At 41.8% G+C, this 27,675-nt stretch overlaps 1 protein-coding gene across 1 annotated transcript; it reads right to left on the reverse strand.

Annotated features, from left to right (window-relative positions):
• Positions 1-2,413: 2,413 nt before the first annotated feature.
• Positions 2,414-4,306, reverse strand: LIPT2 (lipoyl(octanoyl) transferase 2). Its single transcript, XM_069555700.1, has 2 exons — positions 3,823-4,306; positions 2,414-3,364 (listed from the first exon to the last, which is right to left on the reverse strand). The coding sequence occupies exons 1-2, from the start codon at positions 4,268-4,270 to the stop codon at positions 3,135-3,137; spliced, it is 678 nt and encodes a 225-aa protein (XP_069411801.1). The 5' UTR covers positions 4,271-4,306; the 3' UTR covers positions 2,414-3,134.
• Between the last annotated feature and the right edge of the window lie 23,369 nt (positions 4,307-27,675).

A 27,675-nucleotide genomic window follows, 5' to 3' on the forward strand; every position in this document is an offset into this window, starting at 1 on the left:
TCCTATCACCCTTGTGTAGTCCCTTCTATACTGAATAAATAGGGCTCACATCTTAGGAGACTGCAGAAATGCCTGTGTGACTTCCAGTGCTGGGTCACAGAAGACACTGTGGCTTCTACCTTGTCTCTTTCTGGCATCGCTTGCTCTGGGGAAAGCCAGTTGCCAGGCAATGAGAATATGCAAGCAGCCCTATAAAGTGAAACCATCCCCGTGAAAAAGAAATGCAAAAAGGCAAAACGGTTGTCTGAGGGGGGCTTAGAAATAGCTAAGAAGGCAAAGGAGGAAAGGAAAGATATACCCATCTAAATGCAGAGTTTCAAAGATTATCAAGGAGAGATAAGAAAGCCTTCCTCAGTGACCAATGCAAAGAAATATAGGAAAACAATAGAATGGGAAAGACTAGAGATCTCTTCAAGAAAATTAGATACCAAGGGAATATTTCATGCAAAGATGGGCACAATAAAGGACAGAAATGGTATGGACTTAACAGAAGCAGAAGATATTAAGAAAAGGTGGCAAAAATACACAGAAAAACTATACAAAAGAGATCTTAATGACCCAGTTAATGACGATGGTGTGATCACTCACCTAGAGCCAGACACCTTGGAGTGCAAAGTCAAGTGGGCCTTAGGAAGTATCACTAAGAACAAAGATAGTGGAGGCGATGAAATTCCAGCTGAGCTGTTTCAAATCCTAAAAGATGATGCTGTTAAAGTGCTTCACTCAATATGCCAGCAAATTTGGAAAACTCAGCAGTGGCCATAGGACTGGAAAAGGTCAGTTTTCATTCCAATCCCAAAGAAAGCCAATGCCAAAGAATGTTCAAACTACCGCACAATTGCATTCATCTCACACACTAACAAAGTAATGGCAGAATTCTCCAAGCCAGGCTTCAACAGTACGTAAACTGTGAACTTCCAGATATTCAAGCTGGATTTAGACAAGGCAGAGGAACCAGATTTCAAATTGCCAACATCTGTTGGATCACAGAAAAAGCAAGAAAATTCCAGAAAAATATCTACATCTGCTTCACTGACTCTGCTAAAGCCTTTGACTGTGTGGATCACCACAAACTGTGGAAAATTCTTAAAGAGCCGGGAATACCAGACCACCTTACCTGCCTCCTAAGAAACCTGTAAGTAGGTCAAGAAGCAACAGTTAGAACCAGACATGGAACAACAAACTGGTTCCAAATTCGGAAAGGAGTACATCAAAGCTGTATATAGTCACCCTGCTTATTTAACTTCTATGCAGAGGACATTATACGAAATGCCAGGCTGGATGAAGCACAAAATGGAATCAAGATAGCCAGGAGAAATATAAAAAACTTGAGATATGCATATGACACCCCCGCCCATGGCAGAAAGTGAAGAGGAACTAAAGAGTCTTAAAGCTCAACATTAAAAAAATGAAGATCATGGCATCTGGTTTCATCACTTCACGGCAAACAGATGGGGAAACAATGGAAACAGTGAGAGACTTTATTTTTTAGGACTCCAAAATCATTGCAGATGGACTGCAGCCATGAAATTAAAAGAAGCTTGTTCCTTGGAAGAAAAGCTATGACCAACCTAGACAGCTTATTAAAAAGCAGAGACACTACCAACAAAGGTCCGTCTGGTCAAAGCTATGGTTTTCCCAGTAGCATGTATGGATGTGAGAGCTGGACCATGAAGAAAGCTGAGTGCCAAAGAATTTATGCTTTTGAACTGTAGTGCTGGAGGAGAATCTTGAGAGTCCCTTGGGTTGCAAAGAGATGAAACCAATCAATCCTAAAGGAAATCAATCTGAAATATTTATTGGAAGGACTGATGCTGAAACTAAAGCTCCAATACTTTGGCCATCTGATGCAAAGAGCTGACTCCTTGGAAAAGATCCTGATGCTGGGAAAGATTGAAGGCAGCAGAAGGGGGCAATAGAGAACAAGATGGTTGGATGGCATCATCGACTCAATGGATGTGAGTTTGAGCAAGCTCTGGGAGTTGGTGATGGACAGGGAAGCCTGGTGTGCTGCAGTCCATGGCGGGTCACAAAGAGTCAAATACTACTGAGTGACTGAGCAACATGGAGTGAAGAGGAATTAAGCCCTCCGGTTAATAACCAGTACCAACCAAGCATGTGAGTCAGTCATCTTGGAAGCTGATTCCACAGCCTTAGTCTAAGTCTTCAGATGAGAGCTGCCCCGGCTAACATCTTTTTTTAAAAAATCTTTTGGCTGCACCATGCAGCATATGGGATCTTAGGTCCCCAGCCAGGGGTTGAACCTGTGGCCCCTGCATTGGCAGCACAGAGTCTTAACCACTGGAGAACCAGGGAAGTCCTCCGACAGCTGACATCTCGATTGCATCTCAGAAGAGACCTTGACCCAGAACCACTCAGCTAAGCTTCTCCCAAATTTCCAAACCACAGTATATGAGATAATAAATGTTTATTCTTTTAAGTCATTAAGCTTTGGGGTGACATGTTATAGATAATTAACATACAACCTTTATAGAGATCTCATATTAAAAAAAAAAACCTTCTATTTTTGGCATTTGTACAGGGTCAGAAATTATTATTCTTTCCCCTAGCCTTTGGCCTAGCTCAGGTTACCTAACTAAAAAAGCCATCAGGCTTGAGGAATCCAACCCAGGAAGACAGAATCCCATATTACTCTTTAAAGAAGTCTTTCCACTTCCCTGTCATTGCAGAAAGCTCCCAGGTCTCCTGAGAATGAAAAAAAAATCCACATCACATCACCTTCACCTGGATGATCCTGAAAAATGATTCTTACAACAATCAAAGGAACTGGAGCCCAGATTTCCCAATTAAATACATTACTGAGGAAATATTTGAGAAATGACACGCTATGATACCTGAGTTTTTCTGAGCTAAGAAATGGGTGTCGACAGTAGTGCTAATGCCTTATATTTGTGCTTTTCACAATGTTTTCATATCTATATCTGAGGCAGGTTGGGAAGATATAAATAAACCGTATACATATGGAACCAAGGGCCCAGAGCTCATGATCTGCCCACAGTCTCCTGATGTGTGAATGACAGGGCCAGTTCTAGAATCTAGGTTTCAGTGACTCCCAAGTCTGGTGCGTTGCTTTCCAAGACAAGACCTCTAGTGTGAGATAATATAAACGCCCATCAGCTGGGGCTGTCCTCTGAGGTCAACGTGCACTTGTAGGTCTCTTTAAAGGCCTCAAGGAAACGTGGTATTACTTCATCCACAGTGACATGCCTCTGGAGCTCCTCACTCAGAGAAGTGACGCCTGTCCCAACCAGCCCACAGGGCACAATGTGCTCAAACCACGTGAGGTCCGTAGAACAGTTCAGCGCCAGGCCATGGGACGTAACGTGCCTTCCACAGCGGACACCTGCAAGGCAAACCAATGGCTCTTAGAATAGACACCCTCCCTCCCCAGGCTTCATGATGGTCCTCAGTGAGATGAAGAAACTGGACTAGACCACCGATTTTATGAGAGGAGACGCCTGTGACTCCACACTGGCTGCACTTACTATGGACATTACAGAAATGTCCTTTAACAAAGATTCCTCTGTTTAAAAAAATTATGAAAAAAAAATTTCACCCTTATTGTCCAGATATTGTGAAGTAACCTGGCAACTCACTTCTCGTTGTCTCTCCATTTCTAAATATGAGTGTGTTGAACCACGTGACCTCCGAAGTGACCTGGTTCTGAAGATATCAGTGAGAAGAGCCTTAGATAAAGGCAGTGGGCAGATGATTCAAAACCCGCGCCAGTGACACCCGCCCGGAGCTCTGCCCTCACCACCATTGGTCTGGCCCCGCCAGGCCCCGCCCCAAGGCGCTCACCGATCGCGCAGATCTTGCGCTCGCCGAGCCAAACTCCAGTGTAGGGTGGGGGCCGCGCGCGGGCGCCGGGTAGGCCCTGGAGCTCGCACAGGCGCACGGCGCACGCCTCCAGCGCGGCCACGTGGGTGCGCAGGCGCAGGCCGAGGGGTCGTAAGTCGAGTACCGGGTGGCACAGCAGCTGGCCCGGGCCGTGGAAGGTGGCCAGGCCGCCCCGGCCAAGGGGGCGCACCTCGGCACCCAGGGCCCGCAGTCGCGCAGTCTCCTCGGATGTCAGACCGCCGCGCAGCCCGGTGGTATACACAGGCCCTGCGGGCTCGCAGAGCAGGAGGGCACCCGCCTCGGGCCCTGGCTCGGCCTGCAGCCGCCGCAGCCAACGCTGCTGCAACGCCAGCAACTCGGCGTAGGGAACCTGACTCAGCCACACCAGCCGTACCGCCGGTTGCGGCATTTCGCCCGCCGCGGCGTCTGCGGAGCCCCGCCTCCTTTTCGGGCCTAGGGGCGGGCCGGGAGGGGCGGGGACTCGGAGCCTCCGCCCCTAAATGCTTTTTACTGGCTGTTGAGGGAGTGTTTTGATACTGTAAGGTCAGTTCCTAGCTTCCGAGCCTTCTGGACGGTGAGCAGGGGTTGTACCACAGTCCAGCGTCTATTCTGTCCAGTCTTTTGGCCTCACGCCACGCAGGTGTTGAATTCTTAGTCGCTCAGTCTAACAATTTAGACTGACTCTTTGACTCTATGCGACCCCAGGGATTGTAGCCCGCCAGGCTCCTCCGTGGGAGAAGGCAATGGCACCCCACTCCAATACCCTTGCCTGGAAAATCCCATGGATGGATGCAGTCCATGGGGTCGCTAGGAGTCGGACACGACTGAGCGACTTCACTTTCACTTTTCACTTTCATGCATTGGAGAAGGAAATGGCAACCCACTCCAGTGTTCTTGTCTGGAGAATCCCAGGGATGGGGGAGCCTGGTGGGCTGCCGTCTATGGGGTCGCACAGAGTCGGAGACGACTGAAGCGATTTAGCAGCAGCAGCAGCAGCGGTAAGGTCAGTTCAATTCAGTCTCTCAGTCGTGTCCGACCTTTTGCGACCCCATGGGCAGCAACAAACCAGGCTTCTCTGTCCATCACCAAATTCAGAAAATTGCTCAAAATTGCTCAAACTCATGTCCATCGAGTCCGTGATGCCATCCAACCATTTCATCCTCTGTTGTCCCCTTCTCCTCCTGCCTTCAATCTTTCCCAGCATCAGGGTCTTTTCCAATGACTCAATTCTTCGCATCAGGTGGCCAAAGTATTGGAGTTTCAGTTTCAGCATCAGTCCTTCGAATGAATATTTAGGACTGATTTCCTTTAGGATGGACTGGTTGGCTCTCCTTGCAGTCCAAGGGGCTCTCAAGAGTCTTCTCCAACACCACAGTTCAAAAGCATCAATTTTTCAGCACTCAGCTTTCATTATAGTCCAACTCTCAACATCCATACATGACTACTGGAAATACCATAGCTTTGACTAGACAGACCTTTGTTGGCAAAGTAATGTCTCTGCTTTTTAATATTCTGTCTAGATTGGTCATAGCTTTTCTTCCAAGGAGCAAGCTTCTTTTAATTTCATGGCTGCAGTCACCATCTGCAGTGATTTTGGAGCCCTGAAAAACAAAGTCTCTGGCTGTTTCCATTGTTTCCCCATCTATTTGCCAGGAAGTGATGGGACAGGATACCTTGATCTTAGTTTTCTGAATGTTGAGTTTTAAGCCAACTTTTTCACTCTCCTCTTTCACTTTCATTAAGAAGCTCTTTAGTTCCTCTTCACTTTCTGCCATAAGGGTGATGTCATCTGCATATCTGAGATGCATATATTGATATTTCTCCCAGAAATCTTGATTTCCAGCTTGTGCTTCATCCAGCCCAGCATTTCACATTATGTCCTCTGCATAGAAGTTAAATAAGCAATGTGACGATATACAGCCTTGACTACTACTTTCCCAATTTGGAACCAAACTGTTGTTCCATGTCTGGCTCTGACTGTTGCTTCTTGACCTGCATACAGATTTCTCAGGAGGCAGGTAAGGTGGTCTGGTATTCCGGCTCTTTAAGAATTTTCTACAGTTTGTGGTGATCCACACAGTCGAAGGCTTTAGCATAGTCAATGAAGCAGAAGTAGATGTTTTTATGCAACTCTCTTGCTTTTTCAGTGATCCAGCAGATGTTGGCAATTTGAAATCTGGTTCCTCTGCCTTTTCTAAAACAAGCTTGAACATCTGGAAGTTCACGGGTCATGTACTGTTGAAGCCTGGCTTGGAGAATTTTGAGCATTACTTTGCTAGTGTGTGAGATGAATGCAATTGTGTGGTAGTTTGAGCATTCTTTGGCATTGCATTTCTTTGGGATTGGAATGAAAACTGATCTTTTCCTGTCCTATGGCCACTGCTGAATTTTCCAACATTGCTGGCATATTGAGTGAAGCACTTTAACAGCATCATCTTTTAGGATTTGAAACAGCTCAGCTGGAATTCTGTCACCTCCACTAGCTTTGTTCATAGTGATGCTTCCTAAGGCCCCCTTGACTTCACATTCCAGGATGTCTGGCTCTAGGTGAGTGATCACACCATCCTGATTATCTGAGTCATGAAGATCTTTTTTGTACAGTTCTATGTATTCTTTCCACCTCTTCTTAATATCTTCTGCTTCTGTTAGGTCCATACCATTTCTGTCCTTTATTGTGCCCATCTTTGCATGAAATGTTCCCTTAGTATCTCTAATTTTCTTGAAGGGATCTCTAGTCTTTCCCATTTTATTGTATTCCTCTATTTCTTTGCATTGATTGCTGAAGAAGGCTTTCTTATCGCTCTTTGCTTTTGTTTTGAAGTCTGCTTTCAAATGGGTATATCTTTCCTTTTCTCCTTTGCCTTTCTCTTCTCTTCTTTTCTCAGCTATTTGTAAGGCCTCCTCAGACAACCATTTTGCCTTTTTGGATTTCTTTTTCTTGGGGATGGTCTTAATCACTGCCTCCTGTACAATGTCATGAACCTCTGTCCATAGTTCTTCAGGCACTCTATCAGGTCTAATCCCTTGAATCTATTTCGCACTTCCACTGTATAATCATAGGGGATTTGATTTTGGTCATACCTGAATGGTCTAATGCTTTCCACTACTTTCTTCCATTTAAGTCTGAAGTTGGCAATAAGGAATTCATAATCTGAGCCACAGTCAGCTCCTGGTCTTGTTTTTGCTGGCTGTATAGAGCTGCTTCATCTTTGGCTGCAAAAATATGATCAGTCTGATTTCAGTATTGACAATCTGGCGATGTCCATGTGTAGAGTTGTCTCTTGTGTTATTGGAAGAGGGTGTTTGCTATGACCAGTGCATTCTCTTGGCAAAACTTTATTAGCCTTTGCCCTGCTTCATTTTGTACTCCAAGGCCAAGTTTGCCTGTTACTCCAGGTATTTCTTGACTTCCTACGTTTGCATTCCAGTGTCTTATAATGAAAAGGACGTCTGTTTTGAGTGTTAGTTGTAGAAGGTCTTGTGGGTCTTCATAGAACCATTCAGCTTCTTCAGTATTACTGGTTGGGGCATAGACTTGGGTTACTGTGATATTGAATGCAATGCAAGGTGTGTCTCATTTAATTCAGTCCAACAACCAGTGTTTAGGACCTACTGATGTTCTGCGGGCCCTGCCCTAGGTGCTTGATATAGTAGTGCACCGTGTATGGAAAACAAAAAATCTGCCCTGTAGCTCTTACATTCTTACAGCAAGCAATAAGCAAATATTAAAGTATTAAATAAATAAGGTTATTGCACATGTTGATAACTGCTATGAAAAGAAAAGTAAAATAGGATAATGTGTATCCTGAGTGGAGTTCCCTGAGGAAGAGTGAGCTTAACATTCAAGAGGTTAGTTAGGGTGGGCTGGGGAGAAGTTACTGTCAACACCAAGCTTGTAATGGAGTGATGGAAGCAGGATTGGCCAGAAAGAGAGGTTGAGTTGTGAAATTAGCTCATCAGAAGCCTCTGCCAATCCCGAAGAATGCTCTGAGCCTGGGATGACCTTTCAGAATTATTCCAAATTAAGGAAGGGAATGAGAAATTTATATCCTTGCATTGATCAGTGATAGAGGCTGTATCTGGAGAGGTATTGTGACTTTTGGCAAGACTCTTTCCTTTCAAAGAGGGCAATTCCTTGGGAGGAATTAGGATTTATGAGCAACTACCCCCAGAAACTGGGGGGATGACTGACAAGATCCTGAGGGTGGATCTGGATCATAGTATCCATTATGTTGTATTGAAGTGTGATTTAAACAAATCTAAGTTCATTCAATAAACGTGTGTGTGTGTGTGTGTATGTGTGTTAAGTTGCTTCACATGTCCAACTCTTTGTGACCCTATGAACTATAGCTCACCAGGCTCCTCTGTCCATGGGATTCTCCAGGCAAGAATACTGGAATGGGTTGCCATGCCCGCATCTAGGGGATCTTCCCAATCCAGGGATCGAACCTGAGTCTCTTTTGTCTCTTAAAATGGCTGTCGGGTTTTTATCACTCAGGCCACCTGGGAAACCCCTCAATAAATTTTTACTGAGTACCCAAGTGGTGGTAGTGGTAAAGAGCCTGCTTGCCAAAGCAGGAAACTTTAGAGATGCAGGTTTGATCCCTGGGTCAGGAAGATCCCCTGGAGAAGGGAATGGCAACCCACTCCAGTACTCTTGCCTGGAGAATCTGATGGACAGAGAAGCCTGTGGGCTTGGGTCTGTAGGGTTGCAAAGAGTTGGAAGTTGGAAACGACTGAAGCGACTTAGCACAGCACAGCACAACTGTGTTAGGCTATGTGAAGAGGTTACACAAAGCTATCCTACCTCTGTAATCCTAATAGCATACAGAACCCAGTTTTTATGTCCTCAATCTGTCCTCTGAATCTGTTTTCTAAACTGCAACCAAGGATAGTTTAATTGAAAGAATGAAAAGAAAGCAGAAAGTATAGAGAATAAAATAACAAATTACTATTTACCCACCATCCAGGCTTATCAAATTTTAATATTTTATTACTTTTGCTCAAGTCTCTTTTAATTTTTAAAGCTAATAACACTGATCACTTTCATAGGTGTCTGAAAGACATTTCGTAAATGTAGACAAAATTCCTAAGCAAATATTAGCAAATTTATTCAGCAGTGTGTAAAAGAATTAATATATCATCATGAAGTAGTATTTATCTCATGAATGCAAGATTGGCTTAACGTTCTAAAATCAAACAATATAATTCACCAAAAAAGGAGAAAAGCCATATGATTGCTTTCAATAAATGCAAAAAAAAAAAAAAAAAGCAGTTGGCAAAATCAACACCTATTCTAAGTAAAATTCTCATAAAACTAGGAAGCAAGGAGAAATTCCCCAATTTGATGAAGTGTGTTGCATCAATCAGGATTTATATGAGAGAAAAACCAAACAGGTAATATTTTAGTTAAATGTTTCATTTTCAGAAAATGGTAGACTCACATGCAATTGTAAGGAATAATACAGAGAGGTCCTGTGTGCCCTTTACCTAGATTCCCTCAAAGGTAATGTGTTGCTAGTGTCAACTGGAATATTGGTAGCAATACAGTCAAGATACAGAACATTTTCACCACTATAAGGATCTCTCATATTTCTCTTTTGTAGCCACACTACTACTTGACTCCCAGCAAACAATAATCTGTGTTGTATAAGTGGAATCATGCAGTGCGTAAACTGTGGGAACTGGCTTTTATTTCCACTCAACATGATTTTTAGAGACCCATCCAGGTTGTTGTATGTATCAATAATTCATTTCCTTTTATTGATAAGCAATATTTCATGATATGGATATACTGTATCTAACCATTCACCCACTGAAGAAGAGCTAGGTTATTTCCAGTTGTCAGATGAATAAAGCTGCTACCAATAGTTGTATACAAATTTTTAATGTGAATGTAAGTTTTCATTTCTCTAGAATAAATGCCCAAGAATATAGTTGCTGGGTCATATAATAGCTGTCTGTTTAGTTTTTCAATAAACTGCCAGACTGCTCTTCAGAGTAGCTGTACTGGTTTACATTTCCACTGGCAATACACATATGAAAGCTGTTTTTCTGCATCCTTGCCAGTGTTTGGCCTTACCACTACTTTTTATTTTAGAAATTCTGATAGGTGTATAGTGGTATTTCACTGTGATTTTTAATTTGTATTTCTCTAATGGCTAGTGGTGTTGAACATCTTTTCATGTGTTTGTTTTCCATCTGTATTTCCTCTTCAATGAAATATCTGTTCATGTATTTTGCCCATTTTCTAACTGATTGTGTCTTTTTACTGTTGAGTTTTTGTTTTTGTTTTTTACTTTATTTTACTTTGCAATACTGTATTGGTTTTGCCATACATCAACATGAATCTGCCACGGGTATACACGTGTTCCCAATCCTGAACCCCCCTCCCACCTCCCTCCCCATACCATCTCTCTGGGTCACCCCAGTGCACCAGCCCCAAGCATCCTGTATCCTGCATTGAACCTAGACTGGCGATTCCTTTCTTACATGATATTTAACATGTTTCAATGAGTTGTAAGAGTTCTTTATGTGTTCTAAGTACTGACGTCTGGTTTATAAATACTTTCTATCCTTCTATGGCCTGTACTTTCATCCTCTTAACAGGGTCTTTTGTGATAAAGTCAAATTATCCACTTTTCCTTTTATGGGTTGTGTTTTAGGTCCAAGAAGTCTTTGCCTTGCCCTAAGACGTTTTCCTGTTTCCCCCTAAGTTTTGAAACTTTGGTCATGGTTTTTTTTTGTTTGCTTTTGGCTTAGTTTTTTTTGTTGTATGTGTATGTGTGTGTTTGCCTACGAATGTTGCATTGCTCCAGCACCATTTGTTCAAAAAGCTATGTTTCCTGTATTTAATTGCTTTTACACTTTTGTCACAAATCAGTTGACCATCCTTGAGTGGACCGATTTCTGGGTTCTTTCCCGTTAATCTGCGTGTCATTCCCTCCACACGTATTCTTGGCTGTTGTAATAATGTCTTGAAATCAGGTGGTCTGATTCCTCTTACTTTATTCTTCCTCTTTCCAAAGTTGTTTTAGTTATTTCAAAATGTATTCATTATTTGCTTTCTCATATAAATTTAAGAATAGTCTATATCTGAAAAAATATTGATGGAATTTTGAGAAAAATTGCATTAAGCCTATATATCAATTTGGGAAAACTTGACATATTTGCTACAGTGGGTCTTCCAGTCCATAAACATGGTACTCTTACCATTTAGATATTCTTTGAATTCCTTTATCAGCATTTTGTAGTTTCCAGTATATAAGTCTACATGTGCTTTCTTAGATTTATTCCTAAGTTTTCTCTCTTTCCTGAGTGAATATAAATAGTATTGTATTTTTAATTTCTGTGTCCATATGTTCATTGAAAATATATAGAAATGCCACTGATTTTTGAACATTTGTGTTGCATCCTGCAAGATACCTTGCTGAATTCACTTATTAGTGCTAAGACTTTGGGGTTTTTTTTGTAGATTCCTTAGACAGTCTTATCATCTGCAAATAGGGACAGTTCTATTTTCTTCCTTTCTGATGAATATGCATCAGAATTAAATTCCCTTGTTTTGCTTTTTTTGCACTGAATAAAACTTCCAATGCTATGTTGAACAAGGGTAGTCGGAGCAGACATCTTTCCCTTTTTTCTGATCTTTGGGGGAAAACATTCAGTCTTTCACTGCTAAGTACTCTGTCAGTTGTAGGGTTTTTTGTAGATGATCTTTATCAAGTTGAGGGAGTTTTCCTTTATTCCTGTTTTCTGAGAGTTTTTAATATGAAGGGTGTTGACTTTTGTGAAAGTTTTTTTTTTTTTTTGGCAGTGATTTATATAATCATGAGATTTTTCTTCTTTTTAGCCTATTAATGTGGTAGATTACATTGACTGATTTTTTTGGATTGATTGTTGAATGTTGACTAACCTTGCACAACTGCAATGAATACCATTTGGTTGTGCTGTATAATTTTTTTTATACATTGCTGTATTTTGTTTGCTAGTATTTTGTGGAGAATTTTTGCATCGAAGTTTATGCGATATATTAGTCAATAGTTTTCTCTTTTGTTCTTCTTTGGTTTTTCAGGTATTGCTGGCTTCTAAAATGAATTGGATAGTTTGTCCTTTTCTGTTTTCTGGAACGTATTGTGTAGATTGTCTTCATTCTTCTTTAAATGTATGGTAGAATTCTCTGTGAAACCATCTGGAAATTTCTTTGGGGGAGTTTTAAAACTACAACTTCAATTATCTCAATAGCTATAGAGCTATTCAAATGATCTATTTCATATTGGGTGAGTTGCAGTAGTTTGTGTTTTTCAAGGAATTAGTCCCTTTTATCTAAGTTGTCAAATTTGTGTGTGTAGAGCTGTTTGTGGTATTCACTTAATCATCCTTTTTATGTTTACATGATCTATAGTGGGGTCCTTTTTGTCATTCCTGATGTTGGTAATTTTTATCTTATCTCCCCTTCGTCAGTCTTGCTAGGAGGTTGTTAATTTTATTACTTTTTCCAAAGAATCAGCTCTTTGTTTTATTGTTTCTATTGTTTTTATGTTTTCAATTTCATTTATTTCTGCTCTTATCTTTATTATTTCCTTCCTTTGGCTTACTTTATTTGGTTCTTTTCCTGTGTGTTCTCAGTGGGAGCTTAAATAATTGATTTGAGATTATTTTCCTCTTTTTCACTGTATGAATTTGGTGCTAAATTTAGAGCTAAACTTTTCCCTCTCTGTGTGACTTTAGCTGTAGCCTACAAAGTTGATCTATGTTCGTACATCTATGTTCATATGTTCATAGTGATCTATGTTCACTTTCATTCAGTTCAACATAATTTTTAAAATTTCCCTTGAGACTTCTTCAACCCATGGATTACTTTGAAGTATGTTGTCTTCCTGTTATCTTTCTGATTTCTAATTTGATTCCATTGTGGATGGAGAACACACGCTCTGTACGATCCCAGTTCTTAAAAAATATTTTTTAAGGCCCGGCATGTGGTCTGTCTTGGTATATGTTCTGTGGGCACTTTAAAAGGATGTGTATTCTGCTGTTGTTGGGTGCTGCTGCTGCTGCTGCTGCTGCTGCTGCGTCACTTCAGTCGTGTCCGACTCTGGGCGACCCCATAGACAGCAGTCCACCAGGCTCCTCTGTCTCTGGGATTCTCCAGGCAAGAATACTGGAGTGGGTTGCCATTGTTGGGTGCAGTGGTTTATAAATGTTAATTAGAATCTGTTAGTCAGTGGTGCTGGTGTGTTCTTCTATATCCTTGCTGATTTTCTGTCTAGTTATTCTATCAAGTGTTCAGAGAAAGGTACTGTAGTCTCCAATTTACCTAATTGTGGACTTACCTATTTCTTCCTTAAGTTCAATCAGTTTTTGCTTCATGGTTTTCAGCTCCATTGTTTATTGCATATCCATGTATGATTTCTATATATTCTTGATGAACTGACCCTTTTTATCACTTTATAATGTAATTGTTTCTGATAATTTTTCTTGCTCTGAAGTTTACTTTATATGATATTACTCTAGCCACTCCCACTTTCCTTTGATTAATTTTGCATGATTTATCTTTCCATCCTTTTACTTTTAATCTGCCTTTATTGTTATATTTAAAGTGAGTTTAGGGACTCCCCTAGTGGGCCAGTGGCTAAGACTCTGTGCTTTCATTGCAGGGGGACTGGGTTCAATCCCTGGTCAAGGAATTAGATGTCACATACCACAACTAAGGGTTTGCATGCCGCAGCTAAAGATCCTACAGGCTACAACAAAGATGAAAGATATTGTGTGCTGCAACTAAGACTCAGTGCAGCCAAATAAATATTTAAAAAAAATAGTAAAGTGAGTTTGTTGTAGACAGCATGTAGTTGGGTTATCGGAGAAGGCAATGGCACCCCACTCCAGTACTCTTGCCTGGAAAATCCCATGGACGGAGGAGCCTGGTAGGCTGCAGTCCATGGGGTCCCTACGAGTCGGACATGACTAAGCAACTTCACTTTCACTTTTCACTTTCATGCATTGGAGGAGGAAATGGCAACTCACTCCAGTATTCTTGCCTAGAGAATCCCAGGGATGGCAGAGCCTGGTGGACTGCCGTCTATGGGGTCGCACAGAGTCGGACACGACTGAAGTGACTTAGCAGCAGCAGCAGCAGTTGGGTTATGCTTTTTTTTTCCCCCATTAGGCCAATCTGTCTTTTAATTGGTCTATTTAGGTCCTTTAGGTTAAGGTAATTATTGAGCTTCCGGGGTTGCTTGGTGGAAAAGACTGCATGTCGACACAGGAGACCCAGGTTCGATCCCTGGATCAGGAAGATCCCCGGGAGGAAGGTATGGCAACCCACTCCAGTATTCTTGCCTGAAAAATCCCATGGACAGAGGAGCCTGGTGGGCTACAGTCTATAGGATCACAAAGAGTTGAACATGACTGAGTACGCAGCACACGATTACTGACATTTTTTTTTATTACTGACATATTAAGGCTTAAGTCTGACCCTTTATTTTATTTGTGTTTGTTCTCTCTGTTTATTATTTGTCTGTTTTCTTTTCCTTGTCTTTCTGTGCTCAACATCATTAGTCATCAGGGAAATGTAAGTTAAAACCACAATGAAATGTTGTTATGCCATCACCAGAATGGCTAAAATGAAGAAGAATAAAGACAACAAGTGTTGGCAAGATTGTAATCAGAACTCTCACGTGTTGCTTGTGATAGTGTAAAATGGCATAAACACTTGTGATAAAGGTCTGACATTTTTCATGAAATTAAATATACACCTATCCTATGACCCAGTTTTATTCCTAAGAATTTACCCATGATAAATGAAAACATTTATACCACAAAAAGATTTGTACAGCAAAGCCCATGGCAACTTTATTTATAATATTCCCAAATTGGGAACAGCCCAGGTATCTACCAGTAAGAGAACTGATACAGTGTTATATATTCATACAATGAAATACTGCTCAGCAGTTAAAATGGACAAGATGTCCAAGGATGATGGGGCCACTAGCCAAGAGAGGGAACCCATAGTGGTATGATCTCTCTTGGCTCCAGCCCCACTCCTAGACAAGAAAGTAACCCCTCAAAGAGCGTGTGGCCAGATTCTATATGCAATTGGTGAAGCTAAGGGAGTACAGGCACTTAAACATTAACTATCAACTAATCCTTATGTCGCTGATATGTTGTTGTTCAGTCGCTAAGTTGTGTCCAACTCTTTGAGACTCCATGGACTGCAGCATGCCAGGCTCCTCTGTACTCCACTATCTCCTGGAGTTTGCTCAAGACTCATGACCATTGAGTCAGGGATGGTATCTAACCATCTTATCCTCTGCCACCTCCTCCTGCTGCCTTCACTCTTTCCCAGCATCAGGGTCTTTTCCAATGAATCGGCTCTTTGCATCAGGTGGCCAAAATACTGAACCTTCAGCTTTAACACTGGCCTTTCCAATGAATATTCAGGGTTGATTTCCTTTCGGATTGACTGGTTTGCTCTCCTGGCAATCCAAGGGACTCTCAATAGTCCAGCACCACAATTCAAAAGCATCAGTTCTTTGTTGCTCAGTCTTCTTTATGGTCCAACTCTCACAACTGTACATGACTACTGGAAAAACCATTACTTTGACTATATGGACCTAATCTACAATTAATTTTTGTGTATAGGACTAGTCCACAGAGGTTGGGAAGGAGGAAGTGAGAATTGGAGCTGGGACAGGGAATAACAATCAAAATCAGGCTCTGGGCCAAGAAATTAAGAAAGAGACCAGATAGCATGGACAGACATATACAATGGTAGGTTTCAGAACAGATTATAAAAGTTATTGTGAGTCATCAATGGAAGTACTGTTGTTTAAAAGCAAACAAAACATTTAGATAGCTCCAGGCTATCAGAGGTTGGATTACTTAAGGCCCTGTCCCAGAGAGGCTGTAATCAATAAATAAATATGTGATAGGGAAAGTAACTCAAATGACCTGGTTCCTATAAAAGATGAACTCAGTGCTTTAGCCTGAGAAAGGTTCTAGTATGAATTGGAAGGATCTAGGCTGGGAAGTTGGGGATCTGAATTCATGTCCTGTGTTTATCACTGTTGATTTGAGAATATGAGCTCCTTTGTGGTAGGTAATGTATAGTTTGATCTCTGGATCCCACCTAGCCTAGTACCTGGTGCCAAGTAAGTTCTTAGGCTGTCAATATTTGTAGAATGAATGAATGACTCTTTAATTGAATGAATAACTAAATGTATGTCCTTTAACAGTGACCTTTACTAGCAATCTTGACCATAAAGGGAAATATTGGGTCTCAGTTCAGTTCAGTCACTCATTTGTTCCAACTCATTGAGACCCCATGGACTGCAGCATGTCAGGCTTCCCTGTCCATCACAGACTCCCATAGTTTGCTCAAACTCACGTCCATCAAGTCAGTGATGCCATTCAGCGATCTCATCCTCTGTCATCCCCTTCTCCTGACTTCAATCTTTCCCAGCATCAGGGTCCTTTCCAATGAGTCGTTCTTCCAATCAAGCGGCCAAATATTGGAGTTTCAGCTTCAGCATCAGTCCTTCCAATGAGTAGTCGGGACTGATTTCCTTTAAGATTGACTGGTTTGATCTCCTTGCAGTCCAAGGGGCTCTCAAGAGTCTTCTCCAATACCACAGTTCAAAAGCACCAATTCTTTGGCACACAGCCTTCTTTATGATTCAACTCTCACATCCATACATGACTACTGGAAAAACCATAGCTTTGAGTAGATGGACATTTGTTGGCAAAGTAATGTATCTGCTCTTTAGTATACTGTCTAGTATACTGTCATAGCTTTTCTTCCAAGGAGCAAGCATCTTTTAATTTCATGGCTGCAGTCACCATCTGCAGTGATATGATTTCCATTGTTTCCCCATCTATTTGGCATGAAGTGATGGGACTGGATGCCATGATCTTAGTTTTCTGAATGTTGAGTTTTAAGCCAACTTTTTCACCCTCCTCTTTCACTTTATCAAGAGGCTCTTTAGTTTCTCTTCACTTTCTGCCATAAGGGTTGTATCATCTGCATATCTGAGGCTATTGACATTTCTCCCAGCAATCTTGACTCCAGTTTGGGCTTCACCAAGCCCAGTATTTTGCATGATATCCTCTGCATAGAAGTTAAATAAGCAGGGTGACAATATACAGCCTTGATGTACTCCTTTCCCAATTTGGAACCAGTCCACTGTCCATGTCCAGTTCTAACTGGTGCTTCTTGACCTGCATACAGATTTCTCAAGAGGCAGGTCAGGTGGTCTGATATTCCCTTCTCTTGAAGAATTTTCTACATTTGTTATGATCCACAGAGTCAAAAGCTTTGGTGTAGTCAATAAAGCAGAAGTATATGTTTTTCTGGAACTCTCTTGCTTTTTCGATGATCCAACAGATGCTGGCAATTTGATCTCTTGTTCCTCTGTTTTTGCTAAATCCAGCTTGAACATCTGGAAGTTCACAGTTCAAGTACTGTTGAAGCCTGGCTTGGAAAATTTTCAGCATTACTTTGCTAGTGTGTGAAATGAGTGCAAATGTGCAGTAGTTTGAACATTCTTTGGCATTGCCTTTCTTTGGGAATGGAATGAAAACTGACCTTTTCCAGTCCTGTGGCTACTCCTGAGTTTTCCAACTTTGCTGGCATATTGAGTACAGCAATTTAACAGCATCATTGTTGAGGATTTGAAATAGTTCAACTGAATTCCATCACCTCCACTAGCTTTGTTCGTAGTGATGCTTCCTAAGGCCCACTTGACTTCACATTCCAGGATGTCTGGCTCTAGGTAAGTGATCACAGCATTGTGGTTATCTGGGTCATTAAGATCTTTTTTGTATAGTTCTTTTGTGCATTCTTGCCACCTTTTCTTAATATCTTCTGCTTCTGTTAAGTCCATACCATTTCTGTCCTTTAGTGTCTAGGAATCTCCAGAGGAGGCTTGGATCAACACTGGCCTGCTGCAGGATCAGGGGCACTGCATACAACAGTGCAAAACACAAGTCCTTTTGAAGGAGGTCAGGATTATCTTCATTACCCCTACCATAATTTGGCCTCAGGACAAATAATAGGAAAGGGACACAACCCCGCCCATCAACAGAAAATTGGATTAAAGATTTACTGAGCATGGCCCTTTTCATTATAGGGGACTGGAATGAAAAAGTAGGAAGTCAAGAAATACCTGGAGTAACAGGCAAATTTGGCCTTGGAGTACAGAATGAAGCAGGGCAAAGGCTAATAGAATTTTGCCAAGAGAATGCACTGGTCATAGCAAACACCCTCTTCCAACAACACAAAAGAAGACACTACACCTGGGCATCACCAGATGGTCAATACCGATATCAGATTGATTATATTCTTTGCAGCCAAAGATGGAGAAGCTCTATACAGTCAGCCAAAACAAGACCAGGAGCTGACTGTGGCTCAGATTATGAATTCCCTATTGCCAAATTCAGACTTAAATTGAAGAAAGTGGGGAAAACCACTAGACCATTCAGGTATGACCTAAATCAAATCCCTTATAATAATACAGTGGAAGTGAGAAATAGATTCAAGGGATTAGACCTTATAGACAGAGTGCCTGAAGAACTATCCACAGAGGTTTGTGACATTGTACAGAAGACAGGGATCAAGAGCATCCCCAAGAAAAATAAATGCAAAAAAGCAAAATAGCTGTCTAAGGAGGACTTACAAATAGCTGAGAAAAGAAGAGAAGCAAAGGAGTAAAGGAAAGATATAAGCATCTGAATGCAGAGTTTCAAAGAATAGCAAGGAGAGATAAGAAAGCCTTCCTCAGTGATGAGTGAAAAAGAAATTAAGGAAAACAATAGAATAGGAAAGACTGGAGATCTCTTCAAGAAAATTAGAGATACCAAGGGAACATTTCATGCAAAAATGAGCACAATAAAGGACAGTAATTATATGGCTCTAACAGAAGCAGAAGAGACTAAAAAGAAGTGGCAAGGATACACAGAAGAATTATAAAAAAAAATATCTTCATGACCCAGATAACCACGATGGCGTGATCACTCACCTAGAGCCAGACATCCTGTAATACAAGGTCAAGTGGGCCTTAGGAAGCATCACTATAAACAAAGCTAGTGATACAAGCAACTTCTGCAGCTCAATTCCAGAAAAATAAACGACCCAATCAAAAAATGGGCCAAAGAACTAAATAGACATTTCTCCAAAGAAGACATACGGATGGCTAACAAACACATGAAAAGATGCTCAACATCACTCATTATCAGAGAAATGCAAATCAAAACCACAATGAGGTACCACTTCACACCAGTCAGAATGTCTGCGATCCAAAAATCTGCAAGCAATAAATGCTGGAGAGGGTGTGGAGAAAAGGGAACCCTCCTACACTGTTGGTGGGAATGCAAACTAGTACAGCCACTATGGAGAACAGTGTGGAGATTCCTTAAAAAATTGCAAATAGAACTACCTTATGACCCAGCAATCCCACTGCTGGGCATACACACCGAGGAAACCAGAATTGAAAGAGACACATGTACCCCAATGTTCATCGCAGCACTGTTTATAATAGCCAGGACATGGAAACAACCTAGATGTCCATCAGCAGATGAATGGATAAGAAAGCTGTGGTACATATACACAATGGAGTATTACTCAGCCGTTAAAAAGAATTCATTTGAATCAGTTCTGATGAGATGGATGAAACTGGAGCCGATTATACAGAGTGAAGTAAGCCAGAAAGAAAAACACCAATACAGTATACTAACACATATATATGGAATTTAGGAAGATGGCAATGACGACCCTGTATGCAAGACAGGGAAAGAGACACAGATGTGTATAACGGACTTTTGGACTCAGAGGGAGAGGGAGAGGGTGGGATGATTTGGGAGAATGACATTCTAACATGTATACTATCATGTAAGAATTGAATCGCCAGTCTATGTCTGACGCAGGATGCAGCATGCTTGGGGCTGGTGCATGGGGATGACCCAGAGAGATGTTCTGGGGAGGGAGGTGGGAGGGGGGTTCATGTTTGGGAACGCATGTAAGAATTAAAGATATTAAAATTTAAAAAATAAAAATATAAAAAAAAATAAACAAAGCTAGTGGAGGTGATGGAATTCCAGTTGAGCTATTTCAATTCCTAAAAGATGATGCTGTGAAAGTTCTTCACTCAATATGCCAGAAAACTTGGAAAACTCAGCAGTGGCCACAGGACTGGAAAAGGTCAGTTTTCATTCCATTCCCAAAGAAAGGCAATGCCAAATAATGCTCATACCACCACACAATTGCACTCATCTCACACGTTAATAAAGTAATGCTCAAAAGTCTCCAAGCCAGACTTCAACAGTATGTGAATTGTGAACTTCCAGATGTTCAAGATGGATTTAGAAAAGGCAGAGGAACCAGAGATCAAACTGCCAACATGTGATGGATCATCAAAAGAGTTCCAGAAAAACATCTGTTTCTGTCTTATTGACTATGCCAAGGCCTTGATTGTGTGGATTGCAATAAACTGTGGAAAATTCTGAAAGAGATGGGAATACCAGAACACCTGACCTGCCTCCCTAGAAATCTGTAAGCAGGTCAGGAAGCAACAGTTAGAAAGGGACATGGAACAACAGACTGGTTCCAAATTGGGAAAGGAGTACATCAAGGCGGTAAATTGTCACCTGCTTATTTAATTTATATGCAGAGTACATCACGTGAAATGCTGGGCTGGATGAAGCACAAGCTGGAATCAAGATTGTTGGGAGAAATATCAATGGCCTCAAATATGCAGATGACACAATCCTTATGGCAGAAAGTGAAGAAGAACTAAAGAGCCTCTTGATCAAAGTGAAAGAGGAGAGTGAAGGTTGGCTTAAAGCTCAACATTCAGAAAACTAAGATCATGGCATCCAGTCCCATCACTTCATGGCAAATAGGTGGGGAAACAATGGAAACAGTGAGAGACTTCATTTTCTTGGGCTCCAAAATTACTGCAGATGGTGACTGTAGCCATGAAATTAAAAGATGCTTACTCCTTGGAAGAAAAGCTATGACCAACCTAGACAGTATATTAAAAAGCAGAGACATTGCTTTGCCGACAAAGGTCCATCTAGTCAAAGCTACGGTTTTTCGAGTAGTCATGTACGGGTGTGAGAGTTGGACTGTAAAGAAAGCTGAGTGCCGAAGAATTGATGGTTTTGAACTGTGGTGTTGGAGAAGACTCTTGAGAGTCCCTTGGACTGCAAGGAGATCCAACCAGTCCATCCTATAGGAAATCAGTCTTGAATATTCATTGGAAGCACTGATGCTGAAGCTGAAACTCCAATACTTTGGCCACCTCATGCGAACAGCTACCTCATTTGCAAAGACCCTGATGCTAGGAAAGATTGAAGGTGGGAGGAGAAGGGGATGACAGAGGATGAGATGGTTGGATGGCATCACCTACTCAACAGACACGAATTTGAGTAAAATCGGGGAGTTGGTGATGGACAGGGAGGCCTGGCATGCTGCAGTCCAAGGGGTCACAAACAGTTGGACACGATGGAGTGACTGAAATGAACTGAACTGAACTGTTGTAACTTATTATGGATTCCCATAATATTTGATCATAGTACATAAAACTCACAATGTGTATTTTTTAATCTAAAATATTGTTCCAAGGATTTTGTTGACAATTTCAGTTGCTACTGAAAAGTTTCTCTAATGGATATTAATAAGGTAAAAAAAAAAGTTTAAACATGTGACTCGACAAAGTTTATCTAATTTTAAGCTTTATTGTCAATTAAACAAAATTATTTGAAAATGTTGATGACAATGCATAATTACTGATTCTTCTAAGTGAATGTAAGAAAAATTTTTATGAATTATGTTATCATCCATGAGCTGTATATTTCTTTTTATTGAATATTACTGTCCATCAATAGGACACCATTAAATTCAGTCATCTTTGACTTTTTATCAACATTCAATCATTGCTCAAAAATCCATAGGTTTTGAGCAAAAGAATCCTGACATTTGATGTTCTGGAATAAGCTTACAATGATGATAGAAATTAGATGGATGATTGCCTGGAGTGGAATGCAGAGAAAATTGACTATAAATGGGCATATGGCAACTTTCTGGGGTAATGGGTATATTCTCTATTCATGAGTGATTGGGGTGGTTGCATAATATATTTGTCAAAGCTCCTCAAACCATACCCTTAAAATGTATGCATTTTATTTTATGTAAAAAAATGCCTTGATATAGTTAAGAAGACTTTGTATCTTAATAAGTAACTGATTTAATGTGATCTATAACTTTGAAATATTTAGACTTACATTATGTGAATCCCATTGTGTTTTTGGCCTGGACTCCAGGGATATTGCCTTGGTTTCCAGTGAGAGTACCTGGGCAGATGGTGATGCTGTTACTGAGATGAGGAAAGCACGGGAGGGTTAGGTTTGATGGGGGCAGGGTTGCATACAACTGATACTGGCCACACCCATCACAAAAAGCACTGCTGCTCCGAGCCACTTTGCTGTCCTAGCTGGCTGGACTTTCCTCTGGGACCCTCAGACCCTTCCACTCTCCAGCATCTAAAGAGTTAATACCCGGCACAGCGATGGCCTTCAAGATACTGATCCCAAACCTTGGGGACCTTTGGGGGCTTGTGCCCTAAATATTTTAGTAGCACTGCTCTTGGGATTGGGCAAGAAAGCATGTAAATCAGAGTTCATTTTGGGAAATATAAAATTAGAGATGACTATAAGAGATCCAAGTGTAAAGGAGTTCACTGGTGGCCTAGTGGTTAATAATATGCCTTCCAACGTAGAGGACTTGGATTTGATTCCTGGTCGAAGAACTGGGATCCCACATGCCGCAGGGAACTAAACCCTTGTGCCACAACTAGAGAGTCCATGGGCTACAACTAGGGGGAAGCCTGAGTGCTACAAGTAAGATCTGACGCCGCCAAAAAAAAAAAAAGATGTCCAAGTGGAAATAACAGCACAATATTATGCAAATGGATAGAAGTTGAGAACAGAGTTCTGGGCTGGAGATGGGAATTGTTGGCTCTCTGTTGCCAACAGACTTGAGTCCAAACTCCCTTGTGTTTATCATCCAGCTCTCACCTGTCTTCCCAGGTCCACCTCCCAGCCAGGACCCCTGCCACCGTGCTGCTTCCTGATCCCTCTGTGTTCTAGGACATTCTGTTCCTGGACCCCTGCTTGGAATACTCTAGCTGGTCTTCTCCACTGGCCACCCTCCTCCCCCTCATCCCTCAGGGCTCAGCTGACATGTCTCCTCCTCCGGAGGCCTTCTGCTCCTTGTCTACACTCCATGGCCCTCCACATAGAGGAGAGCACACTGCCTTTTATACTTCTGTTTAGATCCCTGCCTTCTGTACTACGAAGTCAGCTCCTCCAGGTCAGGGTGGGGTCTGGTGGCTCTCTGGGCCCAGGAGATGTGATGAAATCTTCCAGTAAATATTGAAGGAATGGATGGTAACACAGAGTCCCAGTTGTTGGCACCACAGCTGTACTGTCACTGTGAAACCTCTGCACATGTTGAACCACACATTTAGACAAACAGAACTTGCTCTTCTTTAAAGAACAGGCTGTTTAAAGGCAAAGACCACTTTTTCCACATCACACCTCACTCTCTCACAGATTGAGAGTGAAGTCGCTCAGTCATGTCCGACTCTTCGCGACCCCATGGACTGCAGCCTCCCAGGCTCTTCCGCCCATGGGATTTTCCAGGCAATAGTACTGGAGTTGCCATTTCCTTCTCCAGGGGATCTTTTCAACCCAGGGATTGAACCCAGGTCTCCCGCATTGTAGGCAGATGCTTTACCGTCTGAGCCACCAGGGAAGTCCCACGGACTGAGAAGGAGCCCACAAATGAAAAGAATGGAAGAGCCTGGTCAGATGAAATTGACTCTCAGCCTGGACTCTCAGGAGCTGAATGACCTTGGGGTAAGTTACCTAACCTCTCTGAGCCTCAGGTTTCTCAGATGTTAAGAATGGAGATATCAATACCTACCTCATAAGGTGGATGTGAGGACTGAATCAAATAGTTTATATAAAAGCATTTGGTGGTTACCAGAGGCTGGGAGCAGGGGGCCTGGTAATTATTATTAGTGGGTACAGAGGTTTAGTTTGGGATGATGGAAATGTTTTGGAAATGGATCATGGTGATGGTTGTGCCACCATGTAAATGCAATAATGCCACTGAACTGTATACTTTTAAAACATGGTTAAAATGGTACATTTTATATTATATATATAATAAAAATAAACAAATAAATGATATACTGAGTAAAAGAAGTCAGACACACACACAAAGCAGGTCCCTCGTACCTAGTAGATGACCTGTGTGTCTGAGTTTCTTTCTTCTCTGCTTCTGGATTTCTCTGCACCTGGGTTCCGGGCCTTGGCCCAGAGGCAGGATGAAGGAGTGCAAAACCGGTGTCGGGGGAGGAAGTGATTAAATGTTGAACAAAGATCTGGTAGTTGTGGGGTCAAAGCCAGGATGGCTCGCTGGGAGGGCGTGAGGAGGCGGGCTGCCTCCCTGCCTGGAAGGAAGAGGATGTCCGGAGGTCAGGGATGACACTAGTGTTTGTGGCCATGGGAGAGAAGTGAGATAGCTAAATTAAGGAGGAAAGCTGGGTGGGAATCTCAGGATGTCCATACTGGCCTGTGTGGCAAAAATAAATGCTTCTCTAAGTAAATACATACATGAACAAAAGAGTACAGATTTTTTTTTTTTTTTAAGTCTCCAAATCCACCTTCTTGCTCCACTTTACCAAGGACAAGGGCAGCATAATAAGCTGAGAAAGGAACAAAGAGATTTCTAGATTCTGGCTGCTATGGGGAAATTACAAATGAAGTCTGACGCTATCTTTGTTTCTTTTTCATTATGAAAAATACCTTGCCTGACATGGGCACCTTGCCACCATTGGGAGAACCGTGAGAATCCAATTTGTTCCCAAAACACTGTCACAGGAAGGTGAGGTCACAAGGAATCACAGTTTTTCCCCAGGGCAGCCCAAACCAAAAATAAGTGAATGAAAAAATGGGAAATAAATAATGTCCCCAGAAACACTGAAATAGGAATCAGAGCACATGGTTTCTGGCCTGATGCTTTCACATCCTAGCTGGCTACCTGGGCAAGTCATTTCCCCTTTCTGTACTTCAGCTTCTATCTTTAATATTCTATGAGTCTAGGATATACTTTAAAAAATTTTTTATTTTTTAAATTTATTTGATTGTGCTGGGATTTTTAGTTGTAGCATGTAGGATCTAGTTCCCTGTGCAGGGAAGTATGGACCAGAAATGGATCAGACTGCTCTGAGCTTGCAGTCTAAGGGATAGAAAGGATGATGTGGCGGCAAGGCAAAAGGGTAAATAAACGATCATACCAGCAGGGGCTATGAGCCTGGGGACTGAGTGTAGGCAGTGCGGTAGAGATGCAGAGCAGGCAAGTCTCACATAGCTTGCAGAGGCCAGGTAGGGCTTCCAGATGAACAATCCACTTGAGGGACAAGTAGAAGGTCACCAGGCAGATAAAGGGGGAAACAGCAGAATAGCAAATGCAGAAGTGTATGACCCATCACAGGAGCCGAGTGTTCTGCATTATAGTTCTTCAGGAAAAGACATCCCAGAGTTTTGGAAATGATTAGGTCAGAGAGTCTCAAATCTGAGTCTGTGGACCCCCTTGAGCCCAATAGATGTATTTTTAGGAGCCTGAGATGTGTCTCTGAGATCTTCTAAATGTTGCATTTTATTTTGGCAATGATCCAGACAAGTTAATATAAATGTGTTCTGAATTGGCTAAAAGACCCCCACCTGCCTTGCCATTTTGGCATTCACTTTATGTTTGTGGTCACTCTAGTACCCAATCATGCTATGTGAATTGTAGCCTGGCCAGGAAAATAGGGAGGGGGACTTACTGTAAATGATGTTCCTGTGCAAAGTGAAAGTCACATGCGGTCTTGGTATGCTGTCAAGATGAAGATTTTCCAGGAGTTTGACCAGGGAAGCATGGTGGTAGATGGCATAGTAATACAGTGCAATGGGTACCAGGCTCAAAAGAACTGTGCCCCAGTCAGGTTTCAAACAGCTGTTTAATTTCAGCCAGACAACATCTTCAGTCACATTAAATTGAAGTGTATATTTGAATTTTGTAGGTTTTATAGTTTTATTTTCTACATGTTTTTGTTTAGAGTTGTAGAAGAGCCATAAGCATAGGCATATATACTGTGTTGTGCTTATAAATATGTAAGTGGTATTAAAATTAAAATAACTTAAGTCAACTTTGGGGTGAGTCTGTGAGAATTTTAAACAGAGGCCCCACCTATTCATTACTTGAATTTGAGAAACATTCTGTTAGCTCCTTAGTGTACATTCTCATCCACCTAAGGTCAGAATGACCTCCAAGAAGATGAACCAACAACCTATTATCGTATAGTTCCAAGAAAAGGTGCGCAGGGCCTCTAGGAGGCAACTGCATCTTCCAGGGTTAGGCACATCTGACATTTCCTTTACCGTTTTCTGCTGCCCTCAATACGTATACCTTCCGCTGCAGCCGTGCTTCTGGGGTTGATACCTTGGTGGTGACTACTGAGTAATTTGGGTAAAGTCTTTAAGTTCTCCAAGCTTCAGGTCAGGCTAATAAAACCTTACCCCTCAGGGCTGTTGTGAGGATTAATTGAGCAGGTGCTTGGAATACAGTAACAGTTATTCTAATAGCTACCATTAATACTAAAAACATTTCCTACTTTATCTCATCTAATCTTGCCAACCAGTCTACATGGAGATTTTTTTTTTGTTTTGTTTTTTTTTTTTTTTTTTGGCTGCCCTGGGTCTTAGCTGTGGCTTCTAGGATCTTCGATCTTCATTGCAACATATGGGAAATTTAGTTGCAACATGTAGGATCTAGTTGTCTGACCAGAGATTGAACCCAGGCACTCTGCATTGGGAACATGGAGCCTTAGCCACTGGACCACCAGGGAAGTCCTTGCATAGACATAGTTAATCTCAATCTTATAGGTCAAGAAACAGACTCACGGAGATGAAGGGAATTTGCTCAAACAGCAGAACTGGAGTTCAAATTTAACTCTCAGACATGCAGATTGCCTTAGTTTATGACCATTGCCCCAAATACGCACACCCTGCCAACCCCACCTGTGTTAATCCTGCCTGCTGGTTGAAAAATTCTTACTGGAGTTAAATTCTCCTCCTGTGTGCTCATACCTTCAGCTTGGCCTCATGAATTGTAGGAATTTAATCTAGTTTTGTACTATACAGGGTCAGTTTACCCAGGACACACCCATTGAGGGTGGGAGATGGGGACAGATTATCCAGAGTCTGGGAACAATCAAACATTCTCTGGCTCCGAGCCCTGACCTAGTGAAGTCACCTAGACCCAGAGCCCCTTCCCAGAAAACCTTCACCACTCCTTTCCCTTGGCTGGGTTCCCAGGGGCTCACTTGGTGTTTGTTGTACTGAATGGAATTGAATAGAGCCAGGAGACTTGGGCTCCAGTCCCTGACCTTGACTACAGTATCTAATCTGGGCAAATCATTTAAACTCTCACATTTTGTGTAATGAGGGTAGGGGTATGGGTGAGGGAAATGAGTGCTTGGGGAAGTCCTACCTAACTTCAACATTCTATGATTTCTGAAGTTGTTTTGTTGGAGTATCAGCATAAGGCCTGTGGCCAGGTTAAGTTTTTTGGCATTTGCTGCAATAACATTTATTGTAGTATATCTTCGTGAATCATTGCAAGAAGGGGAAAAAATGAATACTGAAAACAAAACTTAGCATAGTCTTATTTGCCTTCCAGGGAATGAATGCCATATTCATTAGTAGAGAAAA

This window comes from Ovis canadensis, chromosome 15, assembly GCF_042477335.2.
Source record: "Ovis canadensis isolate MfBH-ARS-UI-01 breed Bighorn chromosome 15, ARS-UI_OviCan_v2, whole genome shotgun sequence".
NCBI classification, from domain to species: Eukaryota; Metazoa; Chordata; class Mammalia; order Artiodactyla; family Bovidae; genus Ovis; species Ovis canadensis.